The sequence below is a fragment of the Schizosaccharomyces octosporus genome (assembly GCF_000150505.1).
Source record: "Schizosaccharomyces octosporus yFS286 unplaced genomic scaffold supercont6.1, whole genome shotgun sequence".
Taxonomy (NCBI): domain Eukaryota; kingdom Fungi; phylum Ascomycota; class Schizosaccharomycetes; order Schizosaccharomycetales; family Schizosaccharomycetaceae; genus Schizosaccharomyces; species Schizosaccharomyces octosporus.
This window is the reverse complement of record NW_013185619.1, coordinates 4,336,174-4,352,891: the sequence shown is the minus strand read 5'-3', so window position 1 is coordinate 4,352,891 and position 16,718 is coordinate 4,336,174. Positions and strand designations below refer to the sequence as shown.

The 16,718-nt window shown below is 38.2% G+C and overlaps 9 protein-coding genes across 9 annotated transcripts; 4 read left to right on the top strand and 5 right to left on the bottom strand.

The window, feature by feature from the left end:
• Positions 1-23: 23 nt before the first annotated feature.
• SOCG_04540 (GTPase Mtg2) lies at positions 24-1,608 on the top strand. Its single transcript, XM_013162286.1, has 2 exons — positions 24-249; positions 312-1,608. Exons 1-2 carry the CDS (start codon positions 157-159, stop codon positions 1,497-1,499), a joined length of 1,281 nt encoding a protein of 426 aa, XP_013017740.1. The 5' UTR covers positions 24-156; the 3' UTR covers positions 1,500-1,608.
• On the bottom strand, positions 1,474-2,461 carry SOCG_04539 (intermembrane space protein sorting protein). Its single transcript, XM_013162285.1, has 2 exons — positions 2,273-2,461; positions 1,474-2,214 (listed from the first exon to the last, which is right to left on the bottom strand). Exons 1-2 carry the CDS (start codon positions 2,350-2,352, stop codon positions 1,782-1,784), a joined length of 513 nt encoding a protein of 170 aa, XP_013017739.1. The 5' UTR covers positions 2,353-2,461; the 3' UTR covers positions 1,474-1,781.
• Positions 2,462-3,581: 1,120 nt separating this feature from the next.
• Positions 3,582-6,180, top strand: SOCG_04538 (protein phosphatase regulatory subunit Paa1). Its single transcript, XM_013162284.1, has 7 exons — positions 3,582-3,707; positions 3,759-3,806; positions 3,851-3,956; positions 4,141-5,044; positions 5,091-5,191; positions 5,239-5,576; positions 5,640-6,180. Exons 1-7 carry the CDS (start codon positions 3,693-3,695, stop codon positions 5,898-5,900), a joined length of 1,773 nt encoding a protein of 590 aa, XP_013017738.1. The 5' UTR covers positions 3,582-3,692; the 3' UTR covers positions 5,901-6,180.
• Positions 6,095-7,289, bottom strand: SOCG_04537 (myosin II light chain). Its single transcript, XM_013162283.1, has 5 exons — positions 7,089-7,289; positions 6,908-7,039; positions 6,634-6,774; positions 6,492-6,584; positions 6,095-6,426 (listed from the first exon to the last, which is right to left on the bottom strand). Exons 1-5 carry the CDS (start codon positions 7,117-7,119, stop codon positions 6,398-6,400), a joined length of 426 nt encoding a protein of 141 aa, XP_013017737.1. The 5' UTR covers positions 7,120-7,289; the 3' UTR covers positions 6,095-6,397.
• Positions 7,290-7,896: 607 nt separating this feature from the next.
• Positions 7,897-9,742, top strand: SOCG_04536 (phospho-2-dehydro-3-deoxyheptonate aldolase). The gene is made up of 2 exons (XM_013162282.1): positions 7,897-8,180; positions 8,473-9,742. Exons 1-2 carry the CDS (start codon positions 8,172-8,174, stop codon positions 9,577-9,579), a joined length of 1,116 nt encoding a protein of 371 aa, XP_013017736.1. The 5' UTR covers positions 7,897-8,171; the 3' UTR covers positions 9,580-9,742.
• On the bottom strand, positions 9,627-10,791 carry SOCG_04535 (U2AF small subunit). Its single transcript, XM_013162281.1, has 2 exons — positions 10,480-10,791; positions 9,627-10,380 (listed from the first exon to the last, which is right to left on the bottom strand). The coding sequence occupies exons 1-2, from the start codon at positions 10,781-10,783 to the stop codon at positions 10,028-10,030; spliced, it is 657 nt and encodes a 218-aa protein (XP_013017735.1). The 5' UTR covers positions 10,784-10,791; the 3' UTR covers positions 9,627-10,027.
• Positions 10,792-11,019: 228 nt separating this feature from the next.
• On the bottom strand, positions 11,020-13,296 carry SOCG_04534 (ski complex interacting GTPase; the record flags this gene model as incomplete). The annotated part of the gene is made up of 5 exons (XM_013162280.1): positions 11,020-11,380; positions 11,419-11,503; positions 11,543-12,487; positions 12,541-13,035; positions 13,104-13,296. The coding sequence occupies 5 exons, from the start codon at positions 13,294-13,296 to the stop codon at positions 11,020-11,022; spliced, it is 2,079 nt and encodes a 692-aa protein (XP_013017734.1).
• Positions 13,297-14,068: 772 nt separating this feature from the next.
• On the bottom strand, positions 14,069-16,533 carry SOCG_04532 (ZIP zinc transporter 1). Its single transcript, XM_013162278.1, has one exon. It carries the CDS (start codon positions 16,482-16,484, stop codon positions 15,039-15,041), a length of 1,446 nt encoding a protein of 481 aa, XP_013017732.1. The 5' UTR covers positions 16,485-16,533; the 3' UTR covers positions 14,069-15,038.
• SOCG_04533 (hsp9-like protein) lies at positions 14,145-14,588 on the top strand. The gene has a single exon (XM_013162279.1). It carries the CDS (start codon positions 14,206-14,208, stop codon positions 14,410-14,412), a length of 207 nt encoding a protein of 68 aa, XP_013017733.1. The 5' UTR covers positions 14,145-14,205; the 3' UTR covers positions 14,413-14,588.
• Positions 16,534-16,718: the final 185 nt, after the last annotated feature.

Genomic DNA, 16,718 nt, shown 5'->3' with positions numbered 1-16,718 from the left:
TTATTTACAAAATCTGAACAGAAGTGGTTTTAAGAAGCTTCAAACATTGCCATTGTGTCCCACCGTTTATAGTTGGTTTCTTACTGTTCTAGTCACAACCAGGTGAAGAACAATGATTTTGGAATACTAATTATTGAGACTTTTGGCCTAATAAATATGATATTTGGAAATTTAATGTTTATTCAAAAACGAAAGCTCATAAATCTGGGCGGGCTGCAATCATGGACTCGAGCAATTGCTACACAGCAGGTACGACCGTCCCAATGTGAAACAGAGGAAAAGATGAATCCAGATGACTAACTGTAAATTAGAAATTCAAAGACAAAGTTATCATCAAGGTGAAAGGTGGTACCGGTGGTGCTGGATGCTCTTCTTTTGGTCGAGAAAAGTTTGTACCATATGGGCCACCTGATGGAGGGAATGGAGGCGACGGAGGATCGGTATATATTGCTACCAGACCAGGAATTTTTAATAATTTATCGCATTTATTGAGTCATTATAAGGCGGATTCTGGGACGAATGGCAAAGGAGGAAATTGCCATGGTAGTTTAGGGAGCTCTTCAATTATTTACGTCCCGCCAGGAACTATTGTGAAGGAAATAAAAAATTTGAATGAAGAAGAAGAACAGGGTTCCAGTTATCCAGTTCAATGGGTCCAACGACCGGGAAATGAAAGGTTACCTAAAGTAGCCCTGGAAGGTCCATCTTTTGAAGAAGAAGCCGAAAGACAGGCACAAGAGCTTCTTCATAGTAAGTCTCCTCCAATGGATCCCTATCCAATAGTGTATAGTATGATGGATGATGGCGGTAAGCCGAGAATTCTATGCCGAGGCGGCATTGGCGGTTTTGGAAATGTACATTTTTTGAACGAAAAAAATCGATCCCCCAAGTTTGCTACTAAAGGATTAAAGGGACAGTCGAAAGTTTTTGAATTGGAGCTGAAAACTTTGTGTGATATTGGATTGGTAGGGCTTCCAAATGCAGGAAAAAGCACTTTGCTAAATTCATTGACAAGAGCAAGTTCCACCGTTGGAGATTATGAATTCACAACATTGCAACCGCATTTGGGAACAGTCCGTTTGATCTCTGATAATCATATTCCTGTGAGCTTTCGTTTGGCAGATATTCCAGGACTCATTGAAGGGGCTAGCGAAGGCCGTGGACTTGGTTTTGAGTTTTTGCGTCACGTTGAAAGAGCTAAATTACTTTGTATGGTGATAGATATATCTCCAAGGGCAAAAATTTCGTGTACTGAAGCGTTTCAGCAGCTCTGGAAAGAACTTGAAGAATATAATCCTGACCTTCTGAAGAGATTGTCTGTGGTAATTGCAAATAAAGCTGATCTTTCTTCCCAGAAACAACTTCAAGGCCTAGAAGAAATGGTATTTAACAAACGGCGAACGATACGCGTGATACCTATAAGTGCTACTCAAAGGCAAGGAATGGACGTTCTTTTAAGGTGTATGGCAGATGCCTATTCCAATCTGAGTGTTGTGTAATTTGTTCATTAGATTAATTTTATTAAGTCAACTGAATTGAATGTGAAATGTATAGGTACAAAAAGAAAGTCTAGCGTGAATTTAGAATATGATTTTTTGAATGCCTCAATTCTATGCGTAAATTAAGGAATTTGTATTCGATGGATTAGGATAAGTTATAAGCAGCGGAAACACAAAAAAAAAAAAAAAAAAAAAAAGAAAAGGAGAAAAAAGGGTATGGTAAAGAGAAGAGTATCAAAAAAAAAAATTGAAATTAGGAATTAGGAAAATATTATACAATCCTTAAGAAAAGGATTTATATTTTTGTAAAACGTACAATATACCACGTCGGGAACCGATGAGCTGTTCCGGGAAACGCTTTAGACAATACTTTTGCACCCGTCGTCCCAAGCCCAGCCGTAAAGGAGAAGCAAATTGGGCTAATGTGGTTATAGAAGTTTTTGAGCTGTCTTCTTGGGAAGGTTGGTATCTATTATACTCCATAGCCTTAAGGAGTTTGAGATGGTCAATGTTAAAGGTTTCACTTAAGAGTTCACGCTTGTTTGCATCAATTATAGATCTTTCCAAAATATAAGATTTACTCACGTTTAAGAGTTCCGAAGCCCATCGAGGGACTCTTCCTTGCTTGACTAAAAGTCGTTCTGTATGCAATCGGCCTTTTTCATCGATGTAGCGCTCTAAAACGTCGGCAGAAACAACGTGAGAGCTATAAGGACTAAATAGGCCGTTAATATATATCAGCAAATATTTAAGAGTGATAGTCATGCACATACTTTGGGTATCTTCGCAACCATGCCGATGAAATGTTTTCCCAAGGGGCGTCAAACTCGCTTTCGTCTTTATAAACAGACATAACTGAGGATCAATGAAATGGAACCAAATCCACTTTCCTTTTTCTTTTCCAACGTACCCAATTCAGACAAGGACTGCTAGACTCCAAGCAACCGTTTCTTTGGCAAAAGTAGAGTCAGTATAGCAGGAACTATTGGGATAGTGTGGTTCAATGCATTCCACTAAAAGGTAAACAAACCGGTGTAAATGACATATACTGAATAACCAGATGAAAAAGATTACACTTGATATTCCTGTTCGTCTTGAGTAAGAAGAAGCGACGTCCATGTGGATCATAAGAGTATCCTATGAGTGGAAAGCTCATGTGGTGAGTATAGCGATATGAAATGACACTTTTGGTAAAGTGAAAGCAATTTCAACCAAATTAGTTACTTACAAAAGTAACTGTCTCTCTTTATTACACTATCGCTTTTACCTTTGAGCCAACTTAATGGGTAGACCACTTCTACCTGTACAGGCTAAAGTGTCTGTGAAGTTTTCCAAGATGACTTTTTGATCTAAGAGAAAACACCCAAAAAAACTCTCTTGATCTTAGATTAAAAAGAATGGAACCTGCTTTCAAATACATCGAAAGCCGAAAATACTCATTCTCGCATACATCACTGTTCGTCTCGAGAGGTATGTAAATTTAATCCAAAATCAAATGAGCCTGTCACTCGTTTAGGAAGTATTTCTTGCTTTTTCGCTTTTCTTTTTCCATCATAAATTCAGTCCATCTTAGTTTTGCAAAGTCAAACTTCATCGTGAAACAACCATCAAAAGAGTAACAAAGAGTAACATATATTGTACTACCCTTTTGGAAGATGTAAAATATCTTCTATCCATATAAGGGAGAAAGGAATTGGCCTTTTGTAAAAGTTAAATATAATTCTTTTTTTAGCGTAAGTAAATGTGAAATAGATGTAAAAACACGGAAGGGAAACTGTTGCGAAGCATTGTTTATCCTCGTCAACTCGACCGACATTCGTTTGAATCGATGCGAAAAAGAAAAGCACATCAAGAATTATTCTTTCATTCTCTTATTTTACTTTATTCAAATAACAGGGTACAGAAAGAATGAACAAAAGCCTTGTTCATGCATTCAGAACAAATGCTTTACATCGATGAAACATTCTTCTATACATCAACTTTATATAGATTAATTAGCTTTTATAAAATTAGATTTTTCTTTTTATGTTCATGTTTCTAAATTTTGTCTAGCTTTTTGTTTTTATCATGCGCTTGATTTCTCTGTCTTGCACCAAACGTACCCTCCTCCCTCTTCAACTTTGAAAAAGAGAAAAATCACTTTTAACCGCTTCATTTACCGGTTTGTAAAGGACGGTTCGTTTCTTTCTTAAAATGCAAACAGAAGATGTAAGAAATCGGAATTCTTGAGCTGCTGGATTAACAGTAATGATAAAATAGCAAGGAAACGATTTGTATCCCATTGCTGTCTTAATTGATGAATTAAAGGTTTGTGAAATTAATTTGTAGAATGATGTTAATCAATGGGAAAGCATGATGAAATTACCTACCGATTGAATGCCTTAAATCGGTTATCGACAATTGCTTTGGCTTTGGGACCGGAACGCACACGTGATGAGTTGATTCCATTTTTAGACGGTAAGTTTTTTGTCTCGGATTGTACAAAATTTTGGTCGGAATTGGGAGAAGGTCATGTAGGAGCGACGTCAAAACTGTAAGAAAAAGTCCCGGCACCTTTTCGAAGCTTTATCTTGTTTTCGTTCCTATTCCAATAATTATTAGACCTTTTTTGAATGGAAGAGAAACTAACTTCTTTATTTAGAGTCGATCGATGACGAGGATGAAGTTTTATCAGCTTTAGCAACTCAGTTAGGCAATTTTGTGGACTATGTCGGAGGACCAGAATACGCTCATGTGTTATTATCACCTTTGGAAAACCTTGCCGCAACTGAGGAAACTCTTGTACGCGAAAAGTCTGTTGAGGCCTTAAATAACGTTTGCACATCTTTGTCACAAGAACAATTAGAGCAATACTTTGTTCCTTTAGTACAACGCTTATCTACAGCAGAGTGGTTCACTTCTCGCGCTTCTTCATCTGGTTTATATTGTGCAGCATACTCACAATCTCAAAATCCTGCCGTCAAAGTTTCTCTCCGTCAAAGCTTCAGTCATTTGTGTCATGATGAAGCACCTATGGTTCGCCGTCCTGCTGCTACAAATTGCGCAAACTTCATTCTTCTTATTTCAAAACAAGAGGCCATTGATGAATTTATCCCACTTTTTAACTCTCTTTCTAACGATGACCAAGACTCCGTCCGTCTCCTTTCATTTGATATCATGATTTCCCTGGCCAAGGTATTGGAAGATGACTCCGATATTCGTCACTACTTGATTCAACCTTTAAGATCTTTCGTCCCTGATAGCAGCTGGAGAACTCGTTATATGGTAGCTGCTAATTTTGTGAAGCTTGCAAAGGTTGTCGGTCCTAACATCATAAAAGATGAACTTATTCAACCTTTTATTTTGCTCATGAAAGACAGCGAACAAGAAGTCCGTCGTGCTATTGCTACTCAGATTCCTGGTATTTGTGAACTTCTAGACAGACAAACTGTTCTTGATGATATAATTCCTGTTCTTCAAGATCTAATCAATGACCCTGCACAGCACGTCCGTGCTGCTCTCGGAATGAATATCGGGGCTCTTGCACCTCAATTAGGAAAAGAAAAGTATGAAATCTTGTACTATATGCAATATACTGACTAACTTTAATAGAACTATTGAATGTCTGCTACCAATGTTTTTGGAATTGTTAAAGGACGAAAACCCAGAAGTTCGTCTTAATATTATCTCAAAGTTGGAAGTCGTCAATAAAGGTAGGAGAATTTTGAAGTTTTTGGTCATATGTTAACCTATCATTTAGTTGTTGGAATTGAGTTATTGTCTCAGTCACTTTTGCCTGCCATCGTTACCCTTGCCGAGGACAAACAATGGCGTGTTCGCCTTGCAATTATCGAATATATTCCATTGTTAGCTCGTCAATTAGGCGTGGAATTTTTTAATGAGAAAATGGGCAATCTCTGCATGTCTTGGCTTGAAGATCATGTATACTCTATCCGTGAAGCTGCTATAAAAAACTTGAGGCAGCTTACCGAGGTTTTCGGTTTACAATGGGCTACGAAGACCATTATACCAAAGTTTTTGGCCATGCGTGGACATCCTAATTACCTGTATCGTATGACTACCATATTTGCTATTAGTGTAAGTGTGTCGTTGGATTTATTTCTTGTATCACAAGTCGGAGGAAATATTAACTTCTTATAGGAGCTTGCGCCGGTGCTAAATGCAACCGTAATCGAAACTCAAATCCTTCCTATATTGCAGCATCTGGCTAAAGATGCAATCCCTAATATTCGTTTTAATGTTGCTAAATCGTTGAAAGTTCTCAGCCCTGTACTAAGGTCGGAAGGAAAGGGAGATGTATATCTACAGGAGATTCTGCCTATGTTAGAGCAGCTTTCAAAGGACGTTGATGAAGATGTTCAGTTTTTTGCAAATCAGGCACTTGAAGAAACAGCTGACTAAAAGTTCGGGTTTGAATAGACAAATGTATTCGGATACAAGTGAATGTTCCTTTTGTTATATGTGTACATTGACTAAGAAATTGAATGAATTAGCCTATGCTGAAAAGACAAAGTTGCAAACGTATGGGCTTGTAATGAAAGCGTTTCTTTTTCATTGCTAGATAATTTATTAATGAGCTCAACTACCTAAAAATTAATCGCTATGCCTTACAATTTACGAAAAGACCATAGTTATAAAAAAAGGCTTCCGATAGGTACTGTAAATTTTAGAAGGAAAACGAGTTTTTAAAATTGACATGAGATGCATATTATTTGGTAGACATAAAAAATTACATTTCACTAGGATAATCCTTGATGAAAGAAAAAGAACAGGCGCTAGCCGTACCATACTATACTGTCTATGAAGTCAAGTGCGAAGTAAGGTAAAAGGAAATTAGAAAAGAAGGGTATATATAGAACAGAGCATGAAAAGGGTATGACGGATGAGACATAGGTAGTTCAATTGGCAAGAATCATTTGGACAAAATCTGTTATTGAATAGTTAGATTAGGAATAAGAGAAGAAGAGCGCTAGATTTAAAAATTGAACATACCATGATAGTTAACCATTCCATCTTTAACTGGAACACCCTTTAGGAGCTCGTCCATTTCCTCGTTTGTGAGTTTTTCGCCCAAAGAAGTTAAGACTGAAAAGGTTAGCGACTTAAGAATTATTATATAAAGGAAATCACATACCATAACGCAATTCACCAACACCAATCATGCCAGTGGCATCCTTGTCAAACACTTGGAATCCCTTGACAAATTCCTCAGGATCACCAGGCATATCAAAACCATTGGGACGATTTAAGACTTGGAGGAATTGATCCATACCAACTAACCAGTTAGCAAAGGGGAAAAAGGAACATGGTCACCAGTTAAACAAAGCTGCTTCTGCAGCATTTTGTTGTTTCAGCGCAAACAGGCATTCAAACAACTGTCATGTCCTGGATATCATCAGCATACATACCTTCGGCAGGAAGAGTGGACTCGATTTCAGTTATTTCAGCCAAAGTAGGATTCTGACCACAGGCACGCAATAAATCACCGATCGAGTTTTTGGGGATGCTGCCAGTTCCATGGCGGTCAAAAAGAGAGAATGCTAAAATGTGTCAATCAAATGTATTCTGTTTTCACTGCACACCTCTTACCTTGCTTATAAGGAGAATCGTCTGTAGACATTTTTTGGTGATGTGGAAATTCCAAGTGTAGTTTCTTTCGTTTATGCCTTGGATCGTACACAAATGGCTCCTAGCAACGGTTGCCATGAAGCCTTTTGTTTACAATACTTGGTATTTGAATAATCACTATAGGGCCCCTATAAGAATATGCGTTTACGTATATGAGGTATGTTGCTATATAACTGCATATGCTTATAAACTACATTAAGAGCATAAATTTTATGACGTATGCTCTCGTACATTGTAGGTCATTGAGTCAAATGGAAGGTGTATGGTGCAAGCTAGCTGTAAGCGGAATAGCCGCTTTAATGGATAAAAAATTGTTTTATTCTTTTGATAATATTTAGAAATTAACTATTCATTTATTAACTCATTTTAAACCTCTGCTACTTGCTGCTAGTAAGTTTCTCTGCCCCAAAAGAAAAATAAAAAAGCAGTCACCTTGAAATTTTTTGCGAAAATTGTGTAAACAAATGCTGAGAATATGTAGAGGTATAATGAGCGCATTAAAAAAGATTTCATTGTCAACCATTGCTGTAGAATTAGTACATTTAAAAGTGATTTCGAGTCTATTTTTTGTGTTTACTGAACGTTCCTATTTCATATTCTATTGACCGAATAAAAGTTGGCAAAAGTCCGATTAGACTTGCGTCCTCTTAGAAAGCTCGAAAGAAACTACTTTGCTTATTATATTACTTAAATCTTACGATTGTAGCATAGTGTTTTTGGTTTAGAAGTAATTCACAGATTTTTCATTCATTCTTTTCGTATCGAAAGTTTCAAATCAAGAGTCGCATTAGTAGTAGCAATCTCGAACCAGTGTATTAGTAAAAGTAGCAGTTTATCATGATGCATCTTCATGCTCGTTAGAGTCTCTCGTCGACGTTTACCGCACTAGCATCACTATATAGTCAAGCTAATTCTAGCGATCAGTGAGTGGATCACTTAGACAGAGCCAAACACCTGTGATTGTTAGGAAGTATCGAATCCTTTCTTTCCGGTAAAAGAAAAGAAAGATTTAGAAGAAATTTATATACATAAAGTCTAATTACTATGTCTCCTGTAAGTGAACAAGTGAATTAAGGATTAAGAACGTGGAAACCATTATTATGAAAGTCATATTTGCGAAGATATAATTTAGGGTGAATCAATTCAAGTTGAAGCACCTAAAGCTTTATATCGCTAGAGCTGAAGTACAAGGAGCGGGAATGGAAAAACTAGAAATTTTTTCAGTCCTTCTTGTTGAAATATGATTGAAGTTTAATTAGACTTGAAGCATCTCTTGGTTTTAAATCTTAAAAATTAATTCTTCATCATCGTTCTAAAAGAAGTTTGATCGCTAACTTGTTAACAGGCTTTCCTTCCTAACGGTGCTACCAACGACACTGAAGCCCTTGACGACAGCCGTATCTTGGGCTACAACCCTTTGGTTTCACCTGCATTGCTCCAACAAGAATTGCCCTCAACTGAGGTTTCTCGTAATGTTGTCAAGCAATCTCGTCGTGAGCTTCAAGCTATTTTAAACAAGGCTGATGATCGTATCATTGTTGTTGTCGGTCCTTGCTCCATCCACGATCCCAAGTTGGCCATGGATTATGCTAAGCTCTTGAAGCCCAAGGCTGAAGAACTTAAAGACTCTCTTTGCATCGTCATGCGTTGCTATTTGGAGAAGCCTCGTACCACTATCGGCTGGAAGGGTTTGGTAAACGACCCTAACTTGGACGGTTCTTATGCTATTAACAAGGGTCTTCACATGTCTCGTAAGATGTACTGTGACGTTACCGATTTTGGTGTTCCTTTGGCCAGTGAAATGCTTGACAGCATTTCTCCTCAATTCTTCGGAGATCTTTTGAGTTTCGGCGCTATTGGTGCCCGTACTACCGAATCTCAATTGCATCGTGAATTGGCTTCTGCCCTGTCTTTCCCTGTTGGTTTCAAGAACGGTACTGACGGTACTATCAACGTTGCTGTTGATGCCATTGGTGCCACTGCCCACTCTCACACCATGCTTGGTGTCAACAAGCAAGGTATTGCTTCTATCTGTATGAGCAAGGGTAACAAAGACACTTTCATTGTTTTGCGTGGTGGTAAGAAGGGCCCTAACTACGATGCTGAAAATGTTCGCGCTGTCCGCGAACAATTAGTCAAGTCTAACCTCCCCCCTCGTATCATGGTTGACTGCTCTCATGGCAACTCTTGCAAGAATCACCGCAATCAGCCCGTTGTTTCCAAGACCATTTCTGAACAAATTCGTAATGGCGATGACTCTATCATTGGTGTCATGATTGAGTCGCATATCCACGAAGGTCGCCAAGATGCTCCTATCAAGCCCGGTACCAAGGAGACCCTCAAATACGGTATTAGTATCACTGATGCTTGTGTTAGCTGGGAACAAACTGTTCCTATGCTTGAAGAGCTTGCTGAAGCTGTTCGTGTTCGTCGTCAAAACGCAAAGAACTAAAGAAAATTTTGGGATTTCATTCTTGGTTTAACATCGTTTATAAAATTTACAGCCAGGGTTTATAATTTATTCATTTTGAGAAAGTAGTTTATTTAAAAGTTTTACGTAGGTTTTCGATTATTGACTTTTTGCATAATAATACAAATGCTATATTAATCGCATATGTAGTGAGTATATTTATAACCATCTTTCGACAGTGATTGTTTTATTAGTTGAAATGTACCAGACAAAATGATGGTGATACATGGAAAGTAAACTCGGCAACTCCTACGGTAATGTCAAACTTATTAAAGAGTATTTAAATTAACTTTTCTTCGTACACACCTTTTATACGGCGTTAGTCTATTAGTAAACCATTCCTCGAATAATTAAATATACATCCCAAAACCTCATAGACCAAGAATAACCTCGCTTTAAAAGGGAAAAAACATAACGACTTTTAAGTAGATTATCTTCTTCGCTCAACCGACGCACCCACCCAATTATTCGATGAGGCCTGCGGATTCGAAGCTTGCTTTGTCATCTCATCGTGAGCAGTCATAATAAAATATTTACGCTGAGACATATTTAGCTCTCGTAATAACTGATGATCTGGTTTTCTGGCATGCATAAAATTACACAAGCCACCGCGCAAACATTCTGAAGTTTCGTGTTGACGGCAACAGGCCTCACGAAAGTCGGTGACAGGAGACAACTCGGCATACACTGGTTTTTGAGCATACCAGCGTGAATTCAAATCGTCTACAGCCTTTTGCGCGGAATCTTCATACTTGAAACGAACATATACGTTTCCTATTAAATCTAAAATTTGTTAGCTTATTGAATATTAGGAGTAGAAAATGCCAAGCCAGCCGAAAAATTCATTTAGTTCCAAACCGGCAATGGCCACAAGAAACTTACGATCTCCAACATTGTCGCAAACGACTATTTGTTCCACTTCACCATATTTGGCAAATTCACAAAACATATCCTCATAAAACGCGTCGAATTGGAAACTCAATTCACGACCAGACATTCTTTTTCCTGCTGCTTCGTGAACTGGATTCTTATACAAGTTTGGGCACAAAATCGTTTGACTGAAATTTGGCTTTACATGCTTACGAGAGCATCGTTCTCCATGTCGACAAGCACCAATTTTTGAATAGAACGTACAATTTACTTTATCTTGCTCCGTACCGTAAATACTTGCCAAGCGACTTGCCATTGTGATGAATGGTAAAAGGATAGTGTTCATAACCGTCCTGGAATAATATGATTTCCAATTTACCGAAATGTAACGAGTATGGTATTCTGCATACCGTATTCAGTCGTTCGCTTGAAAGAATCCTGTTGTTAAACGAAAACATGTATTGTAAACAAAGTCATAAGAGTAGAAGTTATATCCTATTATAATTAAACAAGAAGACCATCAAACGTGAGTGCTTAACAGAAAGATTAAGCCTATTTTTGAACAGACAGTACCACTCCAGAGGCCAATAAAGCGTTCTCTTCTTTGGAAAGTAATAGTAACCGACTAAGAGAAGGTACGTTGTTATGTTCTACAAGGGGAACGGACTGATCCAACTCTAATCGAAGTAAGAGAAGATCCTTACTGTGAAATTCTATACCGCGCAACGCCATGTCATTCTCTTTCCCTTCAGAGTATAAAAAGACTTTACCACTCATACGGAAAGCACCAAAGAAGGCATTCACATAGACAGGATTCTGCGCTTTGAGAGATGAATCAATCGAAAATACAGTAATATATGCATTTCTGGATAAATGATAGGAATTTTCTTCATCAACACAAAGGGTCCCATTCCTGGCGATTAGTAAACTCAACTGAGATGATTGACTTACAATAAATTCGGTAGAGAGGTTAGATGCATTTCTGTCTGTTCACCAGGCAAGCACCATGTTCTTTCATGTTGGCGTAATTTGATACCTTGAACATTAATAATCAGAATTCATGTTTATGACTTACCATGAACTTTTGTCTCAATCTTTCCGACAGAAGTGTAAATACTTTGGTGCGCTTGAAGGATACCAGAGTGTACGTAAAATTCTGCTCTAATCTTGTTTTCGGGGAGTAAAGACCAAGATGTGATCGACAACGACAAGGGAAGATGTTGCAGTTGGATCTTTTCGTCCGTAGAGTTATCGGACAATTCGTCAATTTTTCCCAGTAAAGTATCAGAACCATACCATGATTGTAATGTTCCAAAGGAAAGAGTGGTCACATTGTCTCCCTTGAATCCACTAACCGGTATAAATGAGGACGGTGAAACGGTAATCCCATGGGTATCTTTCAAACAAGTCGTGATAGAAGAGACAGCAAATTGGTACTGCTCTTCTTGCCAAGAAACCTGGTCCATTTGAGTTACAACAAAAAGAACGTCCCTAATTTTTTCTCCGTAACATAATCGTAGCAAATAAACAATGCTTTCTATTTCATCTAATGGGTACTTTGCATGGATAATAACGATTACAATATCTGTTGTTTGTAGGAAAGGGGCGAAGGATGCAAGATCTTGAAGGGGTAAGGCAAAAAGGGAAGATAAGTAATTATGCGAAAACGTTTCAAATTGATAAAGGCCTGAAGCATCACGATCGAGGACAGAGGAAAAGTTTTCTTTTCTAGAATTTAAAAGGGCGCATCTCTGCATTAACTTAATGTCGAGAGCTCCTACTTGATATAAAAGCCGAGCTAAAAGCGTCTTCTTACCGACCTTTGGAGGACCGAAAATGGAAAGACGCGTTGTTGGTTTTACCTCTTTTGAGATTTCCAACAACTTTTCTTTATCAATCAACACATCTTTCGTTGATATCGGCGAAGTCGTGGAATTTGAGGCTTGTTGAAGGTTAGCAGCCTTGAATTGTTCGAGAGAATCATGCAAGGCCTTGTCTCTTTTACTGTGTTTTTGAAAACCTAAATTGAAAGGAAAAAGGTTAGAATGTGATTTGTAAGACAACGAAACATACCCTTGGATTTCGATTGGGCCATCAAAACAAGGTCATCAGGACTTGGTGTGTTGAAGCCAAGAATAGAGCTTCTCTTTAAATTTACTTTAATCTCATTTTGCAGAGCCTTCTTTTTAGCACCCGTTAGACATCGAGCAAATACGGATGGGGAGGCCATCAAAGATGTAGGTGAAGATGAGAAAAGATGGGCGGACGAGGTTTGGGATGGAGAAGCGAAATCATCTTCATTTATATTTAATTTTGTATCTCGAGTAGGGGTCTGTTGTTCTTGACGATGGACAAGACTGGGTTTCTCATTAGGTTCTTTTGATTCGGCAATTCGTACTTTGCGGAATCGTTGTAGTAATTGCTCTTTGTCGTAAGAATCCTTAGAGTTGGAGTCTGTTTGCAAGGAAGAGGAAGATGGTAGAGAACGCTTGTTAGCTGTCTCTTCCGTGTTTTCATTCTTTTTTTTCTGCGCAGCCAATGCAGCTAATTTCGAAAGACCATTAGGCTCTTGGCAAGGTTAGCACAATACATAAAAAGCCTCCAAATCTTAAATGATACAAGAGACAGGTACATACGCGGAGTAGAAGCAGATGATTCTGCAGCTGCATTGGATGTCGTATGCACGGTATCCACAGATGCAGTATGCTCTTGTTCCGAAGAAGAAGACGGAGATTTTAAGAGAGAAGTTAATTTCCCGGAAGACTCTGACAAAGAAGAATTCTGTTGATTTGTTCGTTTAGCATTCAGCAGTTGAGAAAGCTTAGACATGGTTTTGTGTGAAATAATAGGAAATGCATGAAATTCGCCGTAAATAGATAGGAAAATAAACAAAAAGAAGTTTATGAAAACGTGCTGTGAAACAAAAAATAAATAAATAAAATAAAAGAGTCCAAATGCTTGTGTTGAGGAAAAACGTAAGCGGTCAAGAAGCAAAGAGGACTGTTGATGGTAAGCTTTGGAATGAACCAAAGTATGTCGAGAGCGGTCAATACATTATTTGCAAATACTTTTCAAATCATTAGAAATAAAATTGAATCAAATTATGGTTGAATAAAACCAAAGAAAAGTGGGTTCGTTCCCTGCAATCATAACCAATTTGGGATTCTTTTGTTTTCACAAACCAACCGTTCAAGAAGCAAATGAAACCTTTCTTTCCAATTTGCTAATCTTCCTTGTACCTTTTAAAACACCTAAACTATAAAAGAACCTCGCTTTTGTCTTGCATTTCTTTTGAAATATTCTATTACGAATTCGCAGAAAGCCATAAGACGATACAATAGTAGACTGAACGACGGTAATCGGTTTAGCGTACTACAAAATTGACATAAAAATGTATATCGCACTGCAATCTAATCTGTTGCCTTTTCTTTGAATTGCGTTGAATATGGATTACGTATAGATCCCATTTACGTACGAATCGCCCTGTTGGCCTTTGAATTCGCTAAAGAATTGAGGGGAAGCCCGCGCCAACGGAGCACCCCATGTGTTTACGTCATAGAAAAGCTTATAGGCAAGATAGGCTCATCAGTGATGCAAACTTCTACGTTGATATCATTATGAATCATGCTGCAGGTATCGTCATTATTACATGGAATGTAAACAATCATTCTATATAAGGAAGAACGAAATCCTCCTAAACAGCATCAATTGAATTCACTGAACATTAACAAATACAATATGTCTGATCCCGAAAGAAAGCCCTTCACTGACCAAATGAAGGAAAAGATTACTCCTGATTCCTCTAAGTCTACTATCGACAAAGCTAAGGAACAAGTCACTGGTGCCTACGACAAGGTCGCCAAGAACTTTACCTCTGATGAGAGCAAGAGCTCAACTCAAGAAGCTCACGACAAGGTCAGTCGCTTTGTCGACGACAAGAAGTAAGACGGATTGAGTATTCCCTCCCTCCTTCTAATTGTCATTCATCTCTTCAATACAAGAGTATCCATCAACAACTCTTTAAAAACGCAATGAGTTCAATGATTGATTGATTTATGCTGCAACAAGCATAAGTTTTTCACATGATGGCATGATAATAACGAATAAATATTTTTCCTTTCTTTTTTTATTCTTAAAATCAAAAAAGAGTGGTTGATTTCTATGTAAAAATTGTTTTTAAAAGTAAGACGAAGAACGTTTTGTAAGAAGATTCTTCATTTTTCTTTTATTTCCATGTAGAATTAATCTTTCGTGATGGCTCGCTTGTTCAATGAGACTCAACTGTGTAGTCTTTTACTTGTAAACAAAGAATGTTTTAAAATTTGTATAAAAAAAAAGAAGAAAGAAAAGAGATTTGTAAAAGAATTTTTGAATGAAAATTTATAATTCATTCATACACATTGTTGTCTTTTGTTGAAAACCAATTCACGTTAATGCAGTATTATAGTTCATGAAAAGTTATTAAATATGAATTCATATATTGTTTTGCCTTTCATCTCATCGGGAATGGAGGAAACTCATGGTTGTACAAAAAAACTTTTTTTTTTTTAAGTTGCAGGAACAATATTTGATTAGATGTAAATCAAAAACAAGAAGCCAATTACTACACAGATGGCAGAAGCGGTTGTGTAGATGAATTGAGTACACTTGCTTTGCTCTTGATTCAATTCGAGGAGTTCGGGGAAAACACCAAGACAGGCGATGTACAAGAAGCAACCAGCTGAAAAGGGCAATAGTTTATCTTCCAATTGTAAAAGGAAAGAGGCAATAGAGCTTTGCGGCAATAAAGATGTGCCCTCATTGTGCACAGTGGAGGCGAGAGCGGCCGAATGAATCCATATACTCGTAATGGATCCCAAGAGGCCAGCAAACATTGTAATGAGTTGAAAGGAGAACGTCTGCATTTTGGTATACCCATTCCGCAATAGAATAGCCAAGTCACCGACTTCGGCGGGAATTTCGTGGAGGAACACGGCGCACGTCGTGGTAATACCAATGGTCGTACTCGCAAAGAACGATGTAGTAATAGCCAACCCATCCATAAAGTTGTGGAAACAATCAGAAAATAAGTTCAAGTAGGCAACTGTTTTTTCCGAAGAAGTTGATTCATTTTCTTCTCCGTTCGTTTTCTCTTGTTCCACTGTGGATTCCTCTCTCAATGGTGCATGACTGACGCTGCTACGGCGTTTTCGCAATTTCTGAGAAGCAGGATCAAGACGTTCATGCTGTGTGGTGGAGGATGCGGATACATCCTTTTCGGATTTCGTTTCTGTGATTTGATGACTATGATGGTTTTTATTTGAGGAGAGAAGAATACGAAGACCTTTGTCCATAAAGAAGAATATCAGGATGCCTACCAACACGGATACGGTCGGTGAAGTAGCATTCGTATCCTCTTTAGCTTTTTCGTAGATTTCTGGAAGCAAATGACCAAAGACATCCCCTAACAAACTTCCAGCAGAGACGGCGACAAACAAGTTCAAGAAGCCCGTGTTGAGGTTTCGTGGCACCATAAGGATAAATACGTTAGGCGGGATGGCTGTAAGGAGAGTAGCAAGAAATCCATTCATACTAGGCGTAAACGAAAAAAAATCTTCCATATTCTTTTTAATGGAATCAAACAATGCATGTTCCATGGAAGGCGAATGATCCTCGAAACCCTCGTTCAAGGATCCTTGCTTCTGAGAAGCATCCTTACTTGCTTTCAAGTATGCCAAATGAGAGTCCTTCCCTTTTAAAGACTCCGCAACTGTTCGTAGATCTTGTACGGTTTGCTTTCGCTCCACGTCGCTCATGCCAGCTGCCATTTTGGAGGCTTTCAAGAATGAGGGCTCGTTTTCGACCAAGTCGTCTATAATTTTCTGCAGTCGTGTAGAATTAAAGTACTTTAATTTGTCCATCGCGAGTATGGATTCTCGTTTTCCTTCCCGCAACAAAGGTTCTTGCACACATTGCACTGCAAGAAGAAAGCTAAAGGCTAGCAACAAGCGAAACCCTTTTCTAATTCCGAACCACATTGTTTCGATTTTCCAAGGATTGTTGTTTCAATGGATGGATTTTCTGTTAAATTCAACCTTTGCTTGGAATACACTCAGTAAAGGAGAACTCTGGTAGGAGCCAGTGAGAGCGACATCAAGTGTTACTTAGTTGTCCCTTGGCGTGCCAAACACTGAATACTAAAATGTCGCAGGATGGGTATAAAGAAGTCAAGTCAGGTTGAAAGAATGAGATTTAAAAAAAGAAATTCCTAG